This window comes from Glandiceps talaboti, chromosome 12 (assembly GCF_964340395.1).
Source record: "Glandiceps talaboti chromosome 12, keGlaTala1.1, whole genome shotgun sequence".
NCBI lineage: Eukaryota > Metazoa > Hemichordata > Enteropneusta > Spengelidae > Glandiceps > Glandiceps talaboti.
The window spans coordinates 93692-116013 of record NC_135560.1 but is presented as its reverse complement, the minus strand read 5'-3'; the positions used below and the strand labels follow the sequence as shown (position 1 = coordinate 116013).

General features: G+C 39.0%; 1 protein-coding gene across 2 annotated transcripts in view; it reads left to right on the top strand.

Annotated features, from left to right (window-relative positions):
• LOC144443360 (GPI ethanolamine phosphate transferase, stabilizing subunit-like) overlaps nt 1–22322 on the top strand; it is a 116560-nt gene that overhangs the window by 75290 nt on the left and 18948 nt on the right. For both annotated transcript variants that reach the window (XM_078132824.1, XM_078132825.1), the window contains exon 4: nt 822–930. In XM_078132824.1, the coding sequence (XP_077988950.1) occupies nt 822–930 (109 nt within the window). The remainder of the gene's footprint in view (nt 1–821; nt 931–22322) is intronic.

Here is a 22322-nt window from a genome sequence, read left to right as displayed (position 1 = left end):
ATTTCTTCTAGAAGAGTAAATTAAACCACTGTACAATTTATTGTTACCGTATGTTCTTCATAAGTACTATGAACTCCGAGGTACTATATATGTATTTCCTTTTGCTATATCACTTTGCTGTCAAACATTGTATATAACTATGGTAGGGGACAGGCTTGAATAGCTGTAAGCTAAATCCCGATTCCCCTATTTACCCACGAAATAGTATTTTTGTATGTGTATCTGTAATGTTCATTTGTGCTTTTGGGTAAATAAACACTATATACTATACTATATATACCAGAATGTATATCACCAGTATGTATATTATCAGTGTATATTACCAGTATGCATATCACCAGTATGTATATCGCCAGTATGTATATTACCAGTATGTATATTACCAATATGCATATCACCAGTATGTATATTACCAGTATGCATATCACCAGTATGTATATCACCAGTATGTATATTATCAGTGTATATTACCAGCATGCATTATCACCAGTATATATATTACCAGTTACCAGTATGTATAATGCCAGTATGTATATTACTAGTTACCAGTATGTGTATTAACAGTATGTATATTACCAGTATACACCGATAGCGGGGTGAGCAGTCAACCACAACTATTCTAAACTTTTCTGTGTGAGGGCGCTACCCCGAGGAATTATGGTACTATGTATTCTATTATGTATACATTTATATTAGTAGTATCATAATGTATATCAGAATTATATGCATCACTAGAATATTATCACATGTGTATCGACCACTAGTACTTTTATGAAGGCGATTAATGAACTTTATTTTCATTCTTCTCACGCATGCTCCAGACCCCTATCAGAATCAGAAACCTGCTTATGGCAAACAACAGTAGCCACTCTTGCAGGAGCTTGGTTTGGTGCCTTTCCTGTCCCTTTAGATTGGGATAGACCATGGCAGGTAAAAATACATCTTAATTGTTTTTTATTTATCCAATGTCAAATAGTAATATTAAATACTAATTTAGGTCATTTATCATAATGCAATTATATTTGGGGATTTTGACTTTGTAGTTAGTGTATTGTATTAGATTAAGTAGTGTGAAAGTGATTGTACCACTAGTAAGCCCTGATGGGCATCACCCAGAGAGGGCTTATACATTGGGTTCCATCCATGCATGTGTTCACTTATAAATCTCTGGCATGCACAAACTGATTTCAACCAAACCTGGCACAAAGGTAGACATAGCATGCTATGTGAAACATATATACGTCCCTTTGGGATCCTGCTTTGAGGATTTTACAGTTAAATTACTAATAGGTTTTTTAGCACAACTGAACTGAGGTTCAGTAGTGCTATAGGGATCGCCCAGCGTCTGTCTGTGTGTGTGTGTGTATGTGTGTGTGTGTGTGTGTGTGTGTAAACAACTTAAAGTTAAAAACCGCAGGACCGATTGCCATGATATTTGGTTTGTCCATTACCTTGGGTGTCTAGTTGGGAAATTGTTCAAATCAAAATGATCGCATCACAGGTGTGTGATTTGAGTCAAAAAATGTGATTTTTGGTCAAAAAACTTAAACTCAGAAACTACTGGGCAGATTGGTACGAAATTTGGTGGGAGCATTCTTAAGGGGGTGTAAAGTAAGATTTGTTCATGACATGATGATTCCATCAGTAATATGCAAATTAGGGCTAAAAATGTGTCTTTTTGGTTAAAAATCTATAATTCCAAAACTACTGAGCAGGATTGGGCTGAAATTTAATGGGAATGCATCTAGGGATGTATGGACGAAGAAATATTATGCATACAATGATTCCATGAGTGATATGCAAATTAGGTGTACAAATGTTCATTTTTGGTCAAAAACTTATATCTCAAAAAGTACTTGGTGAATGAGTCTGAAACTTGGTGAGATGTTTCTGAAAGTGTTATTCTGCAGAATTTCTTCAAATCGTTTTGACGAAATTGGCCCTAGCAACCATAACCACGCCCTTAGCAACAACCAAATAGCAGTATATATTGGTCAAATAACAACATCATCTGGTAAGCAAGTGAGTAAACATTCAAAAAATGTATGCAAATACCCTAGCAACCATGACCACGCCCATAACAACAGCCCAACCGTCATGTATTTCACAAAGATAACAACAGGGATTAATAGACAATTGAATAAACATTCAAAAAATGTATTAACTGAGTCCTAAATACATTGACCTTTTCCAAGGCATAATGACCCACCTTAAAAGTTAGGTTTTTGACAAATTTGTTCTCATTTTCACCATATGAAGTTAACTGGAATTTCATAAGTGTCTGATGTTGGCTGGAATTTCCAGCCATGAACTATCGCTGGTTCATAGGTCTCTGTGATTGGCTGGAATTTCAAGCCACAAACCAGAGATGGTTCATAGGTCTCTGTGGTTGGCTGGAATTTCCAGCCACAGACCTTAAAAATCACCCATATTATGCACAAAGTGGTGAAGAAAAATAGCCTATTTCCACTTTTTTGTGCATATAATGACCATGAAATTGACCATTTGAAATGGTCAATGTATTTTGGACTATGTAAATTTGCCTAGATTGCAAAGATGATATCAGGAATTCATACACAAGTGAACAAAAACATACAAAAATGTATGCAAATATATCTAACAACATGACCACGCCCATAGCAACAGCGAAATGATAGCATATATCGTAAAAATAGCAACATGGTTGGATAGGCAACTGGATAGTCAAATAGCAAATGAACACCTATTGTTAAAATGGACTAGCATATGGATAAAAATTTTTAAAAACTGTACAGTTGTGCTACAACGCAATGCCATTGGCGGTATTTTCAACAAGTTCAATAGAGAGTGAGTTAAACGTGCTCCGACTGAAACTTGAAGCTAAGACAGTCTGACTGTTAAATGACTGACAAATGTCAAGTTCTTGCGAATCTTTGCAATCTTGATATGAATGAATTTGCAAGGATGTCTGGTAAAGTAGCTGGAACTATGTCTAGTGCGACTGAAGCCAGTGCACCCTTTGTTCCTGAAATATTATCAATGATGCGGAAAAGGCTTTTGGTATCATCTCCAAAGCGGTCACAATGGTAAGATGCATGGGCATGATGCAGTTTGGTTGTATAATGCTTCATGCCAATTTAATGATTTGTTCATGGACCTGTTTCTGTCCATTGCCTCTCCAATTGGAGAAGATTTTGACATGTCTCAATTAATCCTTCTGTGAACCATGGAGTGTGAACTTTATCCAAGAACTCTTTATTAACAACTGGTGCTACAGTGATTGGGAAGTCTCAAAACACCAATGTGACAATGGCCCCATTCCAGCTAAAATGAATGGGCCATTTTCAATTTCAATGGGCCATTCAGAAATTCTAATGGGCCCAAGTTAGCATTCATGATCCAACAATAAAGCGAAATAGTTAAAATGAAGTAACCATCAATTCTACATTTTTATTGACAAAATATGAGCTCACACATAGGGAGCTTTCAAATGTGAAAGATGCATCTTTCAATCACAGGTCATTACATAACAGTTAACTATTATAACAAAATCCAAACAATGATGAGCACAGGGATGTATGAGTCTCTATTTAACAGAGGTTTTTATTAGCCTCTTTTTGTCATGAAATTTCCTTAAGGATTCCTCAAAGTTGTGGTCTTTGAGACCTTTACCCTCAAGTCGAACTCGTAATAGTCTCTCACAATGTAGTGGTGAGAGCCTGTTTCTCAGCTTGGATACCACTATATTCTGTTGGCTGAATACCCGCTCACACCCAGCTGTGTGGAGTGGTACGAAAGTAAAAGTGTTCTTATGTAGTCAAATGAAAATTAAATACATAAATAAGTAAAGTAATATTTCTGCTTGTTATTGTTTGTACAGTAGGGAAGCATGTTCAAGTCGCGAACCGTAAGTCCGTACCGCATGAAGCCATGCAACCGTTGTAAGCCTGACACGGAAAAGTGGACATCGCGAGGGTAGTTTTCTGTGGTAGCGATTTGAGTTGTTACCTACAAGATTAGTAATTGTGTTGATAAATTTATGCTTCAAGTATTTATTCTAAAACATGGGTGATCATAATCACTGATCGTAACATTCATTCAAGGAGTTGACGTCTTTTCTCATGCATGATGAACGCAGTGACGGTCAGGCGAGGTCATCAAAGGGCATACTAATTTGAATATCTTGAATCGTATTGGTTTGATCTGTTTCACTATACCCGGGGAATGGTCACGCGTGTATCGTGTATTTAAATAGTCAAACATGGATAGAGGGACATGAAACAGTATAAGTATTCAGATTTGCTTTGCAAAAGACGACGTGTGGGGACATCATTTCAAACAGCTGACGTGAGTTGGGTTTACAATGTACTTCCGTACTCCGCCTCTACCGAATCGGCACTCCAGCACTGAAGAGTCTAAATTTCACTGTTAGCCACAATGCGCCTTTGTGGGTGCCAAGAAGTCGATTTCAATGTGCCAATTTTCAATTAAATGCGACTATGGTGCGGGGCGTGTTGACTTCCCAATCACTGGTGCTACTTCATCAACAAGGCCAGTCTGGCACAGTCAGGCTCACAAAGTACCAGTTGCAGCAATGACGTAATTGTCTGTTGAAGTTCACTCATGTTTTCTGGAAGACTAAGTGAATTTCAGTGGACATGCTCATGTAAATGCAGTTGAGAAAGGAAGAGCAGCATGATCAGATAGTAGAATTGGATTCAATGTTGGTAACACATGGGCCAGCTGCCCTAGTAATGATTGGCTCCAGAGAGTGGCCCTTATTATGTGTTGGACCAATCACATGCTGAGTCAGTCCCATAGAGTCGAATAAATCAATGAATGTTTCAGTGTGAGTACAAGTAGGATATATCAATATTGTCAATAATTTATTAATATGGTAAAATAATTTATTAGCACAACTGAACCGATAAGGTTCATTGGTGCTATAGGCATGGTGCTGTATCTGTCTGTGTGTGTGTGTACGTGTGTGTGTGTGTGTGTGTGTGTTTACGACTTACACTCAAAAATCGCCAGAGTGATTGCCTTTGGTTGGGACATTACTTTTGGTGTGTAGTTGGGAAATTGTTCAAAGCAACTTCTTTGTATCATAGGTGTGTGATTTGTTCAAAAAAATGTCATTTCTGGTCAAAAACTACTGGGAAGATCGATCTGAAATTAGGCTGGAATGTTCTTTGGGTGTGTAGTTTAATAATAAGACAAGATAAGATAAGATAAAACTTTATTGAGTCCCTTTTAGGGTAATTGAGTTATATGCTACAAAAGATTATTAAAAAACAGTAAAATGTACATACAGTGTTGTTATGAATAATATAATCTAATACAATATGTGTAGAAATTAAAAGGAATATATTAAATACATTAACAATACAGACCAAAACACATTAAAATAGATTCACTAGTTTCTATTAAAAGCTTTGTTAAGAAGTGTGATGGCTTGAGGTATAAATGAGTTATGATAACGGGGAGTACGAGAAGCTAACTGTCTAAATCTGCCACTCCTATCAATTCTCCTGACATTGATTTCCTTTCTCAGTGGGTTTGTTTCATCCTTCACAGGGTTCGTACGGTCCTGGAAAACCCTGGAATTTCAAATCCTCCCTGGAAAACCCTGGAAAACCCTGGAAAATGTGCCCTACCCCTGGAAAACCCTGGAAAATGATCATGACCAATCGATCAATTAATATTGACGATCGTCATGTCTGTACTCGAGCCACCCATTCATATGATTCTGAATCTCGTAAATGTAAAATGTCGAAAACATTTTCAAAGTCTTTCGCCACGGTGGTGAATCAAAATTCACGCCGATTAGACCCAGACAGTCAAACGATCGTTCCACGAGACACTTTGCCCCACAGACCGTGCCTATGCGTAGTTGAATGGGCACCGCAGTGTTTGTTTCGATCTTACATATTGCTACTCCATCTCCCAGTCGCCATTTCAGGGACATGATATTGTAACAGTCCCGGCCAGGGGTAACAGTGGGTCTGTTAACAAGATTATCGTAACATTGTAGCGAGTATCAAAGCATCATCAACCACGACTAGAAATTGTTACAAGTTCGGCTCACGACATACTACTACTAGAAACTCAGGCATGGCATGGCAATACTACGGCCTAGGGAAGTGCAGTTGAATTTCCGGGTTGTGGAAGTACGGTTTTGACTTTTATGTCGTCGATAAATGGGTATTTGTGTTACATGTTCTAAAAGAATAAACTACAGTAACTGTTTTATGTTTTCGGTACAGTAACATTCGTCAGTGGTCAAGTTGAGTTGAGAAATCGCGATGTTTCGCAACTGTGGCATCAGGACATAAACATCGAGACGCAAGCGATGAATGTATTCAGTTATTCATAGCTCGAAATTTCGTAACGTAAATGACGTTTTCATTCAAAATTTTGAAGAAAAAAATTATTTATTTTTCTGTATATGTCTGAATTAGACTGACGAATGCTGCGACTCAATCTTACACGATCAGTGTACCAGCTTGACGAAACGGCTACTTAGGGGAGAACCATTTGATTTCGGGGGGAGGGGGGGGGGGGGGTATGGAGGAAGTAGGTACGGGAGCAATTTTTTTCCCAGTCAGTGACAGCAATTTTTTCTTTCTACTGTCAGTCCTGCATCAATTTTTTTTTCAAATGGAGTAGCAGTGCAAATTTTTTTTTAATTAGTCAATACTTTAGTGTCAACACCCCTGGAAAATGGCCAAAATCAGTATGAATACCCCTGGAAAACTGACGAAAAACCCCTGGAAAGTCCTGGAATTTTGTTTTGCTTTAAGTGTACGAACCCTGCTTCATTATGTGCAACACTCTGTCTGCCATTTGCTCATGTAAGACTTCATCCGCCTTAAGTTGTTTCTTTCCAATGACATTTCCTGCTTTACTGATCAATTTATCCAACCTCTTATTTTGTTGAGTAATATTTCCACCCCAGCAAACAATGCAGTAACTTATAACACTAATTATGACAGCTCCATAAAACAATGGAAAGTATATCCTGATTAACATTAAAAGACCACAACTTTCTTAAACAGTACAACCTAGAGTTAAGCTTCTTGGAAAGAATATCAATATGGTGTTGCCAATTTAGTTTACGGTCTAAGCCAAGCCCCAAGTACTGAAAATTGTCAACTCTGGCTACCTCAACACCCTTGATCGAGACTAAGCTGGGATCACCCCGCCTTTTGCGAAAATCAATTACCATTTCCTTGGCCTTAGCAACATTTAATATTAGGTGGTTTTGGTCACAATATTCAACAAAGCAATCTATTTGATGAAGGTAGTTGGTGTCATCATCATCATCATTATCATCATCATCATCATCTAGTAACCCAATCATGGCAGCGTCATCAGCAAATTTTATTAGAGGGCATGTTTGCACTGAAGATCTATGATCGGCTGTGTATAATGTGAACAGAAAAGGTGCTAACACTGTACCCTGTGGGGCTCCTGTACTTGAATTAATATCATTTGATGTCAGTGAATGAAAGCTAACATATTGGGCCCTATTCGTGAGATAATCGATAACCCATGTAATCATCAAAGCTGGTATATTCATTTGCATTATGTTCCTACCCAACAGATGTGGTTTTGTCTGTATGCAAACTGTAGAGGGTCTGTGAAATTTGACACCAAGGAATTCATTTGTTTAAGGACAATGCGTTCGCACACCTTTATAAGAGCTGACGTTAGAGCAACAGGACGTAGGTCATTCATGCGCGTCACAGTGCTCTTCTTTGGGACTGGGACAATACAGGAGGACGTCTTCCAGATGGAAGGAACAGACATACTTTTAAAGCACATATTAAAAACCACACTATAAATATTTGCTAACTGGTCGGCACATACTTTCAATATACGGGCGGAATTAGGTCTGGGCCTACAGCTTTGTTTGGGTTTACTTTAAGTATTCATGATATGATGATTCCATAAGTAATATGCAAATTAGGTAAGGTGTTAGACCTAATGTACATGTAGGAGTTAAAGCTTCAAATAATATCATATTTAAAGCCTTATCACTCCGCTCAAGGATATTACCTATTGTATTAAGGATTGGGCTCGAGATATTAATATTGGTATAACCCTGAGCGAAAATGATTCAACACTGGGTGGGCGAGTGGGGCTCGGACTGTTTAAAAATTCGTACATTACCTACTTACTACCCCTGTCCGTTATCTACCCCCAGTTATGGCCTGCCCTTTCCTTCTTCCTGCTTTGTGACCAAAAGGATGACACCGGGCAATTAGGTTCACCTGTTTATATACCTGTTTATATTAATATTCATGATCTCATTTACATATTGCGGAATAATTTCACTCCATGCTAAGGCTTTGAATTTTATTATATCATATTTAAAGCCTTATCACTCTGCTCAAGGATATTACCTATTGTATTAAGGATTGGGCTCGAGATATTAATATTGTCCACCTCTACTTCATGTTTTCATGTCTCTATCCCCTTCTCTTTTTAACCCCTATCCTTAATTTAAAAAATCTTTGAAACCCCCTTCCTTATCCACACAGTCCATCCTAAAAACAAGATGTGACACATTATTTTTAGCACAACTGAACTTGTTCAGTAGTGCTATAGGGATCACCCGGCGTCTGTCTATCTGTCTGTGTGTGTGTGTGTGTGTGTGTGTGTGTGTGTGTGTGTGTAAACAACTTAAAGTCAAAAACTGCTGAACCAATTGCCATGATATTTGGTGAGTCCATTACCTTGGGTGTCTAGTTGGGAAATTGTTCAAATCAGAATAATCCATCACAGGTGTGTGATTTGGGTCAAAAAATGTGATTTTTGGTCAAAAAACTTACACTCAGAAACTACTGGGCAGATTGGTGCGAAATTTAGTGGGAACATTCTTAAGGGGGTGTAAAGTAAGATTTGTTCATGACATGGTGATTCCATCGGTGATATGCAAATTAGGGCTAAAAATGTGTCTTTTTGGTTAAAAATCTATAATTCCAAAAGTACTGAGCAAATGGGGCTGAAATTTAATGAGAATGTATCTAAGGATGTATGGATGAAGAAATATTAAGCATACAATGAGTCCATGATTGATATGCAAATTAGGTGTAAAAATGTTCATTTTTGATCAAAAACTTATATCTCAAAAAGTATTTTGTCACCGAGTATGAAACTTGGTGAGATGTTTCTGAAAGTGTAATTCTGCAGATTTTCTTAAAAACATTTTGACAAAATTGGCCCTAGCGACCATGACCACGCCCTTAGCAACGACCAAATGGCAGTATATCTTTTGGTCAAATGGAAACATCATCTGGTAGGCAAATGGGTAAACATTTAAAAAATGTATGTAAATACCCTAGCAACCATGACCACGCCCATAGCAACAGCCAAGTGGTTGTGTATTTCACAAAGATAACAACAGGGATTAATAGACAATTGAATAAACATTCATAAAAAGTATGTAAATTTGCCTAGCAACAACACCACGCCCATAGTAACAGCCAAATAATCATGTATATTGCAAAGATAACAGGAATAGAAAGACAAATGAATAAACATTCAAAAAATGTATGCAAATGCACCTAGCAACAAGACCATGCCCATAGTAACAGCCAAATGATCACATATATTGCAACGATAACAACGGGGATTAATAGACAATTGAATAAACATTCAAAAAATGTATGTAAATATGCCTAGCAACAAGACCATGCCCATAACAACAGCCAAATAATCACGTATATTGAAAAGATGATATCAGGAATTCATACACAAGTGAACAAAAACATGCAAAAATGTATGCAAATATATCTAACAACATGACCATGCCCATAGCAACAGCCAAATGATAGCATATATCGTAAAGATAGCAACATGGTTGGATAGGCAACTGGGTAGTCATTCAACAAATGACCACTTATTGTTAGCATGGACTAGCATATGGATAAACATTTTTAGAAACTGTACAGTTGTGCTACAACGCCATTGGCGGTATTTTTATATTTACAAGCTTTATTCTAATCACTAACTTTTTCACATACCCACTGATTATGCTATTTTCCGCTGTACACTCAACATTTATAAGTAAACATTCTTTTCGTACTATCACATCAGTGGCATTATTTATAGTCGGACATGTAATATTTCTCTCTACTGTTTGATAGCTTTACTGGAAAGCAACCGTGAACCCTGTGAGTTTCTCCATATTCTCATACGAAGTTTTCTGTTGTATACTCTTGAGCATTTCTTCAATCCTGTTTTCGGGGTGGCTAATGGATGACACTACAGATAGCTTCGTATAATGGTTTGCTGTTTTCTCTGCTTTCCAGCCTACATGTCTTATGACTTCTTCAATGTTAACTCCTACTAATGACATAGTAATTGTGCAAGCACTCCTTAAACTGTGTGGCGTCTCGCCATTGTCCAGATTAACAGCCTGAAGGTATGCCTTTAATCGCTGATATATTACTTGCGAAGACATTGGCTTGTTCTCGACATTTCCCGTTGGTGTTGTTGGTCGAAATAGATATCCTGTGCTTAAATTTACACCTATCTTCCTAGCTCATTCGATATACTGTTCCAAAGTATTGACTGGGCATAGGCGTACGTCTCAACACCTCTTAATGGCAAACATATTTGTGTTTGCACCTCTTAAGGTCTTGCCAAATGTGTGTTTAAAAATCAACCCTGAATTATCAGGAAAATAGAGGATTTCCCATGACTTTACCTGCCCGAGATCCCCTGCCCGATCGCCTGAGAAGAATAGCATTTTTAAGAAAGCTAAATCTCTTGCGTATACATATGCTTGGTGATGAGGTTGACGCCAGAATGTGGTCAAATACAACTATCATTTTACGCAAGAACAATGGCTTTGCCTGCTTAACCGTGACATGCTTTAGCTTGCTCTTCAGATATCTTTTTGATGTATCGCTGGACCATGATCGAACAGGCTGGGTTTGCTACACGCAACTGAGTTCCTAAACATATTGCTTGAAAATAAGCTGATAATTTTGATACCATATTTTTGGCTGTACAAACTCTCAGTCATTTTGGACAATCACAGGGCATCTGGCCTGACCCGTCCTAGATATACACAATTATGATGGTGTACCTGTGTCTTGGCATCTTTATCTTTGAAAACCAAAAACCTTACTGCATCTTCCGGAGCTGCCGCAACTACTGCTTTAGGTGTCGGTAATTTTCCTAGAAAATCCTCGAATTGCTGAATGAGTTGATCCTTTTGTTTCTCATACGCTGATTTTTCCCCGAGTAACTCATGTATTCTGTGATCGATGCTTTCAACATTGATTTGACTGTCGGCTTCCACCCTTGAGGTCAACATCTTTGATGCGCACAGTTTACATGATTTGGCTTGGTCGTCATTTTTTGCCCCACAAATCCAACAAATCTGCCCGAAAGATAAAAAATCAATTTAACCTCTCAACATTCATAAAACCACTGCCAACAAAATACAACTATGATATTTTCCACTTTATTTATTCACGAATTTTAATTATTACTATATACATTATCATCCCAAATACAACTATGTTGTATGTTGCCCTCTCTCTTGCTTCTTTACATAGCTACTGCTTCTATTGTTAAACATAGCTACTGCTTACTCACTTTATTTGCACTCCGTCTATAATAAACTCTAGGTGGCGCTATTTCTATGATCTCCCGTCAAAGGTGACGACATATAAGTCACTCGGTAAGGGGTGGTCTATGTAGCCTTTACTGGAAGGGGCTTGAATGATTCCAACTTCCCCTTTACTAGCTATCTTCACTATGTTCACAGCTCTCCGACTGACTAGTGGTCAATACGATGTCAGAAAACGGTCTCTCGGCACAATCACTGTTGCATTGAAGCTTTGATCAATGACATGCTTCAAGACCGAGAGTACTAAACTGAATGGCGGATACACATATATTTTATCAGCCCTACTAAAGTCATGTTGAAAGAAGTTCACGCCTTCACATTTATTCAGATAAAACTGAGCTATGTATCAGGGCAGCTTTTTATTTGAACAATCTGCCATTGCATCCACCTGATGTGGGCCAAACTTACTTTCCACCCAATGCCTAGGACTGTTGGACAGCATCACATTTGAGAGTGAAGTATCCTGTGATGGTGAGTCGGCTTCATTGTCAGCTGAAGCCACATGAGTCATTGTAAGCCGTACATTATGCTCAAAATCGAAATTGAACACTTTCTTCAGAATATCGTTAAGGCCATAAGCTCTTGCCCCGGGGGAACCCTTTCGCCATGCTTGTATTACAGGCAGTGCATCTACAAACACATCGATATGCTTATTATCGATGTGGTCTTTAATGGCAATAAGTGCCCTATATACTGCTTCTGCCTCCTTTCTGACTATTGGTACATCTTTCACACCTTCCTCCCACATCGCCCCGATAACAACTTTTTCACCATCAATGTGCGCCACTGCTCCCCATCTATAATTACTGGAGTCAGTGTACATCATCAAATTTAAAGGTGATTCAAAATGCTCACAGACACTGACAATTAGTCAGAAAGTGTGAGTAAATATCAGTAAATGTTGGTTAATAAGACATGGAGACTGTAGTTTTTGTTTACTGATGTCTATTACAACCACCGGCAATGTATTTTTTCACAATGCTGTTGAGTTTTATTCACCTGTTGACTACGCTCATCATAGGCTACGTGCTACGATGTCTCTCTATGATGTCACAAAATCCTGTGGCCTAGGTGGGACCGGAAATACCCGAAAACTCTCAAAGTAAATCCGAAGGGAACTGACTGAAAAATGGTCATTTTAAGGCGTTTGCAGATGCTTTTATAAAGTTTTAAAACCAGTATACATTTCACAAACATGTCGTCTAGCAAAATAGCAATAGTGAATGTGAGCATTTTGAATCACCTTAACCCTTTGCCGCCCGAGGGCGTCTTTATCCGTACGCTCGATCACTTCCCACAGAGACCGTATATGTATACGTAGTATTTATAAGGTCCCTAACCCTACATAACCTTTGACACGTGAATTGGCGTCGTTTTCTCTTATAGGGGGGGGGGGGGTATAATCAATTCAATTAGCTAGGGATTGACGTCAGCTTTATAATGATATGTAATTTATCGGTGATCTACCGCCAAACATGGAAGCTTGAGCGGGTGTTTTGAACTTTGATGTAAATTTTCACCCCGGAACTTTTAAAATGGCGTCAGCTGACGACGACGAACTTAGATCATGGAATAGAGTAGCAGACATTTTTCTCTCACCATCAGATTCAGAGTCAGATTTTGAAGGTTTTACAGAGTCAGATATAGAGGATGATATTCCTTTAGCCAGGCTATGATTACATAGGGATAGCGACAACAAAATAGGATCGGACTTAGAACTCGGAAATATAAACAGTCAAGATAGTGACACGAACTCTGACCTCGACAGTTCTAGTAGCGGAAATGACAGCGACGTTGAATGATCTCATGAATTTGATGAACAGGGTAACTTTGATTTCACTGAAACTCCCGAAATAAAGGAAGATTTGTCAGGTAAATCAGCTAGAGAAGTGTTCGAATGTTTATTCACCCCAGAGTTGATTAGCGACATCGTAACCGAAACCAACCGTTACGCTAGTCAGAAACGTAGTGACCTTGAAAACAGAAGGTCTGAATGGGTTGATATAACTACCGATCAGTTCGAAGTATTTCTTGGGCTTACTCTCTCGATGGGGTTAGTTGATAAGAAAGGGTCATTTCGGGAATATTGGTCTCAAAACTGGTTAACTGACAAACTCCAGCTTTCGGAAGACACATGCCCCGTCTACTGTATTGCCAGATAATTCGTTATTTGCATTTTGTCAACAACGAAACATTAGGCCAAAAAAAAAAATATGTCTGGTTCTGGTCAGCGCGCGCGTGCCCTGAATACCCCCACGTCGATCCTTTTTTTTCGATAATTTTTGCTTTCCCGATCCCGTTCCTTATTTACAATTCCCCGTCGATCAACACTGTATGCAAGGCTAGCGGAAAAATTTAACTCGTGTGATGGCGCACTTCTATTTGGTAACGGGTACCCTTTTCTTCTAGTACTGTTGCATACCGAAATGTTGATATCAATTCAGCTGACTTTCGAGGTGTTCTTAGTTCTGGTGATCGTTTCGTTCTGCCTTCTGAATACAAAGATTTTCCTGTAGCATAACCAGTTAGCTCTGGATGTATGCGCTACGATGTTCGACACGTCTTTCCATCTGCGATGAGATGGAAAGACGTGTCGAACATCGTAGCGTATACAGACTGCGTATCAGACTGATGATGGACGGTGCACGAAAGAAAACACTGCCTCCTCTACGTCCGTTGGACAGACCTATTTCTCGTTATTTAACGTTACAAGTTGCACAATGACATTATACAGTGGTTGCAAGGCAAGACTCATTATTAGTCCCCGCGGACGAAGTCCGGAACGGGGACTTATGGATTGGGTTCCGTCTGTCCGTCCGTGCGTCCGTCCGTCCGTCCGTCCGTCCGTCCGTCCGTCCGCAGCCGTTTCTTGGAGATGCCTGTACCGATTTTTTTTCAAACTTGGTACAGGGGCAACATGCTATGGCATACATATGCACGTCAATTTGTTTTATGATACGATCCAATATGGCCACCTAGCAGCCATTTTGTTTGTGAATTTTCCCTGTCTAAAGCCATAACTCAGACATGCTTGAACAAATCTCATTCAGAGTTGGTATTAGGACAGTGTTCTATGGCATATATGTGCATATTCATTGTTGTCATGATACGATCCAATATGGCCGCCTGGCAGCCATTTTGTTTGTGAATTTTCATGTCCAAAGCCATAACTTAGACATGCTTGAACAGATCTCATTCAAAGTTGGTATTAGGACAGTGTTCTATGACATACATGTGCATATCCATTTTCATTGTGATACGATCCAATATGGCTGCCTGGCAGCCATTTTGTTTGCAAATTTTCCATGTCCAAAGCCATAACTCAGACATGCTTGAACAGATCTCATTCAAAGTTGGTATTAGGACAGTGTTCTATGACATACATGTGCATATCCATTTTCATTGTGATACGATCCAATATGGCTGCCTGGCAGCCATTTTGTTTGCAAATTTTCCATGTCCAAAGCCATAACTCAGACATGCTTGAACAGATCTCATTCAGAGTTGGTATTAGGACAGTGTTCTATGACATACATTTGCATATCCATTTTCATATTGATATGATCCCCCATACCCGACCAATCCTTTATTGTTGTAGGCATGTTCCATGTCCGACAAGCAGACACAACATATCTAAGTCTGTTTGATTTAGGTTCACAAGTGTTGTTGCGTGATCAGAGTAGTGCTAATTCCTTAAAACCCAATCATAGCAGGGACTATGTCATTCTCAATGGCTTGTTATCTTGGATGGGATTATAACTGCAAATCACTGGGCGATAAGATAAATTTGTAAATGTGACTAGTGATGCCCTGATGGATGATTGATCCGCATCGTACAAAACTTGCCATACAACAGTGCCAACTTCCAGAGTTGTATGACATCTTCCGAGAGCATGTAAAGTGTCAAAAATGTGTATTTACTAATTTGCAAAAAAAAAAAAAAAAAAAAAAAAAATTAGGAAAAAAATAAACGCGCGTCGTTGCACCACTTTAGAAAGTTTACCCTGACCAGAACCAGATTTTTTTTTGGCCTTAGTGACAGACCGGAATGACCCTATGTATGACCGGCTTGGTAAAATACGACCTGTAGTTGACAGAATATTGCTGAGATTTAGAACTATGTATTCTCCGGAGAGACAGCTAGCCTTGGATGAAAGTATGATTAAATTTAAAGGTCGGCTGGGATTCAAACAATACATCAAAAACAAACCTACTAAGTGGGGAATAAAGGTATTCAACCTAGCAGAGTCAACTTCCGGGTATGTGTTGAACTTGAAAGTTTACCAAGGGAAAGAACTACAAGTTAGTGAGGGCTCTGTAACAGAAAGTGTAGTCATGAATCTAACCCATCCATATTACAACAAAGGACACAAAGTGTACTGTGATAATTACTATACAAGTCCAGCACTGTTTACCAAGCTTCAAGGTAAAAAAATACTAGCTTGTGGAACTGTTAGGCCAAACAGACAGGGACTACCCACAGAAATGAAACCCACTAGGACAGTAGTTAAGCGTCTTACTCATGGAGAGTTTGTACACTGGCAGAAAGGCAGACTAACTGCAACAGCTTGGAGAGATTCTAGGGTAGTGAATACTCTAACTACCTTACCTATAAGTGATGACAGTACACCTATCATCAGAGCTGCCAAGGTCCGTGGCACATGGGAATGTCAGCTAGTTCAATGCCCAGTAGTTGTTGAAAGATACAACAAGTACATGGGGGGCGTTGATCTAGCTGACCAACGCTTGTCCACCTACAAACGGCATATGAAGGGGCTGACTTTGTACCTGCAGATCTTTTGGTACATCTTAGAAGTATGCATTGTCAATGCTTACATTTTAAACAAGAAAGCCAACCCAATAAGCCACCAACCCTTCGTCAGTTCAGAGGGCAACTATGTGAACAGCTTATTGCTGGTCGTTCTTTTGTGAAAAGGCCAGGTCGGAAGAGCATTACTCAAAGTGAGGATGCCAGATTTGATCATAAATTGCAACATGCACCAGGGATTTTAGACACTTCATCGAAGTGCCAAGTACACAAACAGAGAAAAGACACGAAGTACATTTGTTCAGTGTGCAAAGTTAGGATGTGTCCTGTCCCATGCTTTCATCGTTATCACTACATGAAGGACTATTCTTATGATGATCCTGCTTGTGCTGGAAGGGAACTAGCTAGAAAAAGAAAAAAAACCTAGTCAGAATAGTAAGTCATATAAGGGGAATGAAATAAAGATACTAGTGGTGAGTAAATTAGAGTAAATCAGTAAAGAATAGTAGGGACAGAGGTAAGCAGGTATGCCTATAGCTGATAATTTGCATAAAATTTGCATAAAAGTAGCAAATTTCAAATGTTGATACATTGTTATAAAATGTTGATGATTTGTAACATACTTACCTTACACTGTGAACTAGTTACCATAGAAACGAAATTAGAGCAATTTAACATTTATCAATGCATATTGGCATTGTTTTTCTAAAAAAATCCAGGCACTAGGGGGTCTTATACCCTCTAAGCTGTACAGGAAGTAAAGGGTTAAGTGGCTCTCTGTTGGCCTCTTGAATTTTCCTGCTTGTTCTATGATAGCCTTCCATTGCTCTATTTCTTGTCGGAGTTGCCCTCTAATCGGGATCAGCGATCTGCCGTCATTTTTTGGCTATTCCACACGCATTTGCCATCTGTCTAATATATAATCTCGCGCATGGTATTGCCAAAATTAAAGAGATACATTAGCCCATAATTTTCTGCAGTACCGGCAAAACTACCATCCTCTCTGATAATGTACTTTCTATCAAATCTAGAAATCTTATTTTCTTATTTTCTGGTATAGCGAAGGACTGTGTTTTTGAATCCACTAACAACCCTAGCGTAACCAATGATTGTACTGGGTACAACACATTTTTCTCAAGAGATATAAAATAACCTGCCTCAATTGGATGGTGAGAGGGCGCACGAGCAACCGCCAACACGTATTTTCAACACCCGGAAGGAGGAAGAGCGTAAATTACAGAATTTCCTGTTAAAAATTGAGTATTACACTTGTTGACCACCCCAGAAAGTTGAACCATCACCTCCCTCTGGAGATGTTAACAAAACTATGAACTTATAACCAAACTTTGCTGCACACAGTCCGAAACAGTCACCCTACCCTGTTCTGATTCGTCGTCATCTACATGTACATGCATGTGGGCAGCCATGTTGAACCAAGGCCGTTCACCTGTACTTCTGACATGTCTTGCAGTGTTGATATGTGTTTACATACACAACACTTGTGTTCCAAATGACGTCTCATTCATTGCCGGAACATTTATATCCACCAAGCTGTCCAAATCCCCATACCATAAGCCATTCCAACCATCGTTAAATGGACGCGGTAAGATGAAACTTTTAACATTGATATTGCTACTAAGCGGAGACATTCATTCAAACCCAGGCGCAAGGGGCAAAACTCCTGCTATTTACCCATGTGGTCTATGCGACCGTCCAGTTACCTGGTCCTGCGAAGGAGCTTGTTGTGACGAATGCAACATATAGCATCATAGATCATGTATAGAACTATGTTCCCATGACTATGAACTTCTACATCGATCGAACGTTCAGTGGCTATGCTGCAAATGTGACAGTATCAACGTCGATAGTTTCACCTTTCGCAGTTATGAATTAAACACATCAAACATATTGACTCATCTATGGATTCTGTCTTCACACAGTCAGCATTCAGTCCACTTCATACTAGCAGTCCAACAAACCAGTCATGGAGTAGGCTAAAAACCTCTCCCTTCAAAGTCAGCACCACTCAAAACGTCGAATCTAGTAACTCTCCACAGAGAATCTGCATTATTAAAAGCTCGTAATGTTCAGTTTACCTTATGGAATGCTAGATCCATGAATGGGAAGTTACAGTCTATGTCCGATTCTATCATTCAGAATAAAACTGATGTATTTATGGTAACTGAAACGTGGTTTAAAGAATCTAGCGACAACATTACAGCGCGGTTATCATCATCCTTAAGCGGTTACAACATATACCAAGTTCCACGCGCAAAACAAAAGGGAGGAGGCACTGCTGTTATCACCAAATCAAATTTAAAATTCAAACCGAATAAGACACTGTCGTTTAAATCGTTCGAAGTCATTGATGGAGACATTAACATTCAATCATCTGTTGTTCGTCTTCTCGTCATCTATCGGCCACCAAAGGGGAGTATTAATGACTTTCTACGCGAATTCTTCTCCCTCTTGGAGAATGTAATTTGCTCACAGGGGAAGCTTATTACCGCTGGTGACTTTAACATTCATGTTGACAATCCTACTGATAAAGACAGTGATGACTCCCAACTGTTTGTCATGTGCCCCGGTGGTTGTGTCCCAAGTGAACAAATTGAGGGATGTATTTACGAAATTCGTCAGTGGATGGATAACAACATGCTTGCACTTAATGATGGCAAGACAGAGGTAATAAAATTCTCCTCGAAGTTTGGAAATGGGGACAGGCCATGGGAGTGCGACATACAAGTTGGGAGTGCCATAGTTCATTCTTCTTCGATTGTTCGAGACCTTGGTGTCACACTTGATGCATCAATGACAATGACATCTCACATTGCTAGTATAAGTCAGCGTCCTTTGCTCTTTGGAAAATAGGAAAAATCCGTAATCTTTTAGATCAATGGTCCACAGAAAAATTAGTGCATGCGTTCATTACATCTCGACTTGACTACTGTAATTCTCTACTTTATGGCCTGCCAGATTATCAAATCCATAAGCTCCAGTCAATTCAGAATGCTGCTGCATGCCTAGTCATGAAAACACCCAGAACAGACCATATTACACCAGTACTTCATAATTTACATTGGCTGCCCATACAAAAACGGATAAAGTTCAAAATTCTATGTTTAACATACAAGGTTTTAAGTAACATGTCCCCTGTTTATCTCAGAGAACTGTTAGAAATCCGTTCTTCTGGTCGTACCCTTCGTTCCTCTACCGAAGGTGCTCATACACTTCACCAGCCAATTGCCAACACGGTTTTTTATGGAGACAGGGCTTTTTCGGTGTGTGCTCCGCGTTTCTGGAATCGGCTACCAGTTTCACTCCGTCTTAGCGTAAATATTGATGTTTTTAAATCAAATCTTAAGACACACCTTTTTATTGAGTGAATGTATTTTATTGATGGTTTTTTAATTCTTTTTACAAAGTTGTGTGAAGCGCTTTGAGATGTTTTGTTTTACATGTAAAGCGTTTTTAAAGAAATAAATATTATTATTATTATTATTAGAAGAAGAAACTCTAGTAGTAAACAATTCTCTACAAAAAATCAATAATTGACATTGCTTCAGAACACCACCTGACACAGATTCATGAGTCACCAACCCGGGAGACAAATATGCTCGACCTGGTATTTACGAGCAATCCTTCCGTCATCAAATCATCAACTAATGTCCCAGGAATATCTGACCACGACATGATCATTACAGACACTGACATCAGACCAATGTACAACAAACCTATACCAAGAAAATGTTATCAATATTCCAAAGCAAACTGGGATGCCATCAAAAAGGACATGTTAGATCTCTCACATAAGATATTAAACAAAGCATCTGCCAGTGCCATAAACCAGAACGCAACACCTGTTGTGGTACAGTCATTGTGGGATATATTTAAATCTGGTATTGCAACAGCAGTAGATCAGCATATCCCCTCAACAATGCACAAACCAAGATATTCGGTTCCCTGGTTTAACAAGTCACTGAAACATATGGTAAGGAAAAAGGCCAGGCTTTATAAGCAGGCAAAGACAACAAACAAGTGGTCAAACTTCAAATTTTACCAAAAACAATGTAAACAAGAATTCAGAAAGGCTGAAAAAGATCATGTAAATAGTATCATAAAACAGGGCTTAGACCAAAACAACACCAAACCATTTTGGAAGTACGTTAAATCCAAACTCCAGGATAATATTGGAATAGCACCCCTCAAACAAAAAGGTCAGCTAATAAATGATAGCAAAGGAAAGGCAGATATCCTGATTGAACAATTCAAATCTGTGTTTACAAAGTCCTCATCAACAGACGCCATGTCGACAATTAGAAAAGTAAAGAAACTAAAACCATTGGAACAGTTAACAATTGATAACAAAGGAGTGGAAAAATTATTAAAAACAATAAATCCATCAAAGGCATCGGGTCAAGATTTAATACCAAATCTCGTGTTACCGAACTGCGATGAACAACTCGCACCAGGACTAACAAAAATATTCCAAATTTCAGTTGACTCAGGATCCTTACCAGACGACTGGCTTACAGCAAACATTGCCCCAGTGTTTAAAAAAGGGGATAAACACTTACCAGAAAACTACAGGCCGATTTCATTAACATCCGTTACAAGTAAACTCCTTGAACACATAATTTGCCGACATATTCTTCAACACTTGGAAAGAAACCACATACTGTCATCACTAAATCATGGTTTTAGGTCAGGCTTTTCTTGTGAAACCCAATTAGTTGTAACTCTCCATGATTTCATGAAATCTTTCGACCAGAACATCCAAACAGACATTGCTATATTGGATTTTTCCAAGGCATTCGACACGGTCCCTCACACAAAGCTTCTCTATAAGTTAAACAACTATGGCATCCATGGATCTATCCACTCGTGGATTACATCTTTCCTTACAAAACGTTACATGAGAGCAGTAGTGGAAGGGGAATACTCAGACCTAGTTACCATTGATTCCGGAGTCCCCCAGGGCACTGTACTTGGGCCGTTACTATTCTTGTGCCACATAAATGACTTACCTGAGTGTGTCAAATCAAATGTTAGACTCTTTGCTGACAACTGCCTATTGTATAGACAGATCAAGACCTATCAGGATCACTTCACTCTGCAAAGAGACTTAGATCAACTGGAAATATGGGCCACCACTTGGGGGATGCGTTTTAATGCCAAAAAGTGCTACATCATGTCTCTTCGAAATAAATCTTCTCATTTCTATACACTGAGTAACTACATATTGCAGCAGGTCACACAAAATCCTTATCTTGGTCTCACTTTGTCAGAGGACATGAAATGGACTCCACATATTGCAAATATCACAAACAAAGCAAACTCGACATTGGGGTTTCTGAGAAGAAACCTTCGTCATTGTACGCAGTCATGTAAGAAAACAGCTTACATCTCACTAGTAAGATCCATGCTAGAATATGGTTCAGTGGTTTGGGACCCTTACTTACATAAAAACATTGACCGACTCGAACAGGTACAGCGCAGAGCAGCACGTTTCATCACAGGGAACTACAGGAGTAGGAACGAAGGGTGTGTCACCAAAATGGTAGAAAGCCTCGAACTTACATCACTCCAGGATAGACGCACAGCAAACAGGCTAATTTTTCTATACAGGGTGGTTGAGGGCCTAGTACCAGCAATTCAACCAGCGGACTATCTTAAAGCCGTAAGACCCAAAAGATCTATAAAAGCTAGGAAATTTGCGGACTGTATCTCATCTAACATTGTTGAACAAAGAGTTACTAACAACTCAAAGTGCTTTGAAATTGACAATTGTAAAACTGCTCAATACAAACAGTCATTCTTTGTAAAAAAAACTAGTAGACTGGAACCATCTGGACAATAGTACTGTGAGCGCTAAATCTTGTGACGCCTTTAAAATGGCAGTTACTGTCAAAAACCATTCTGACT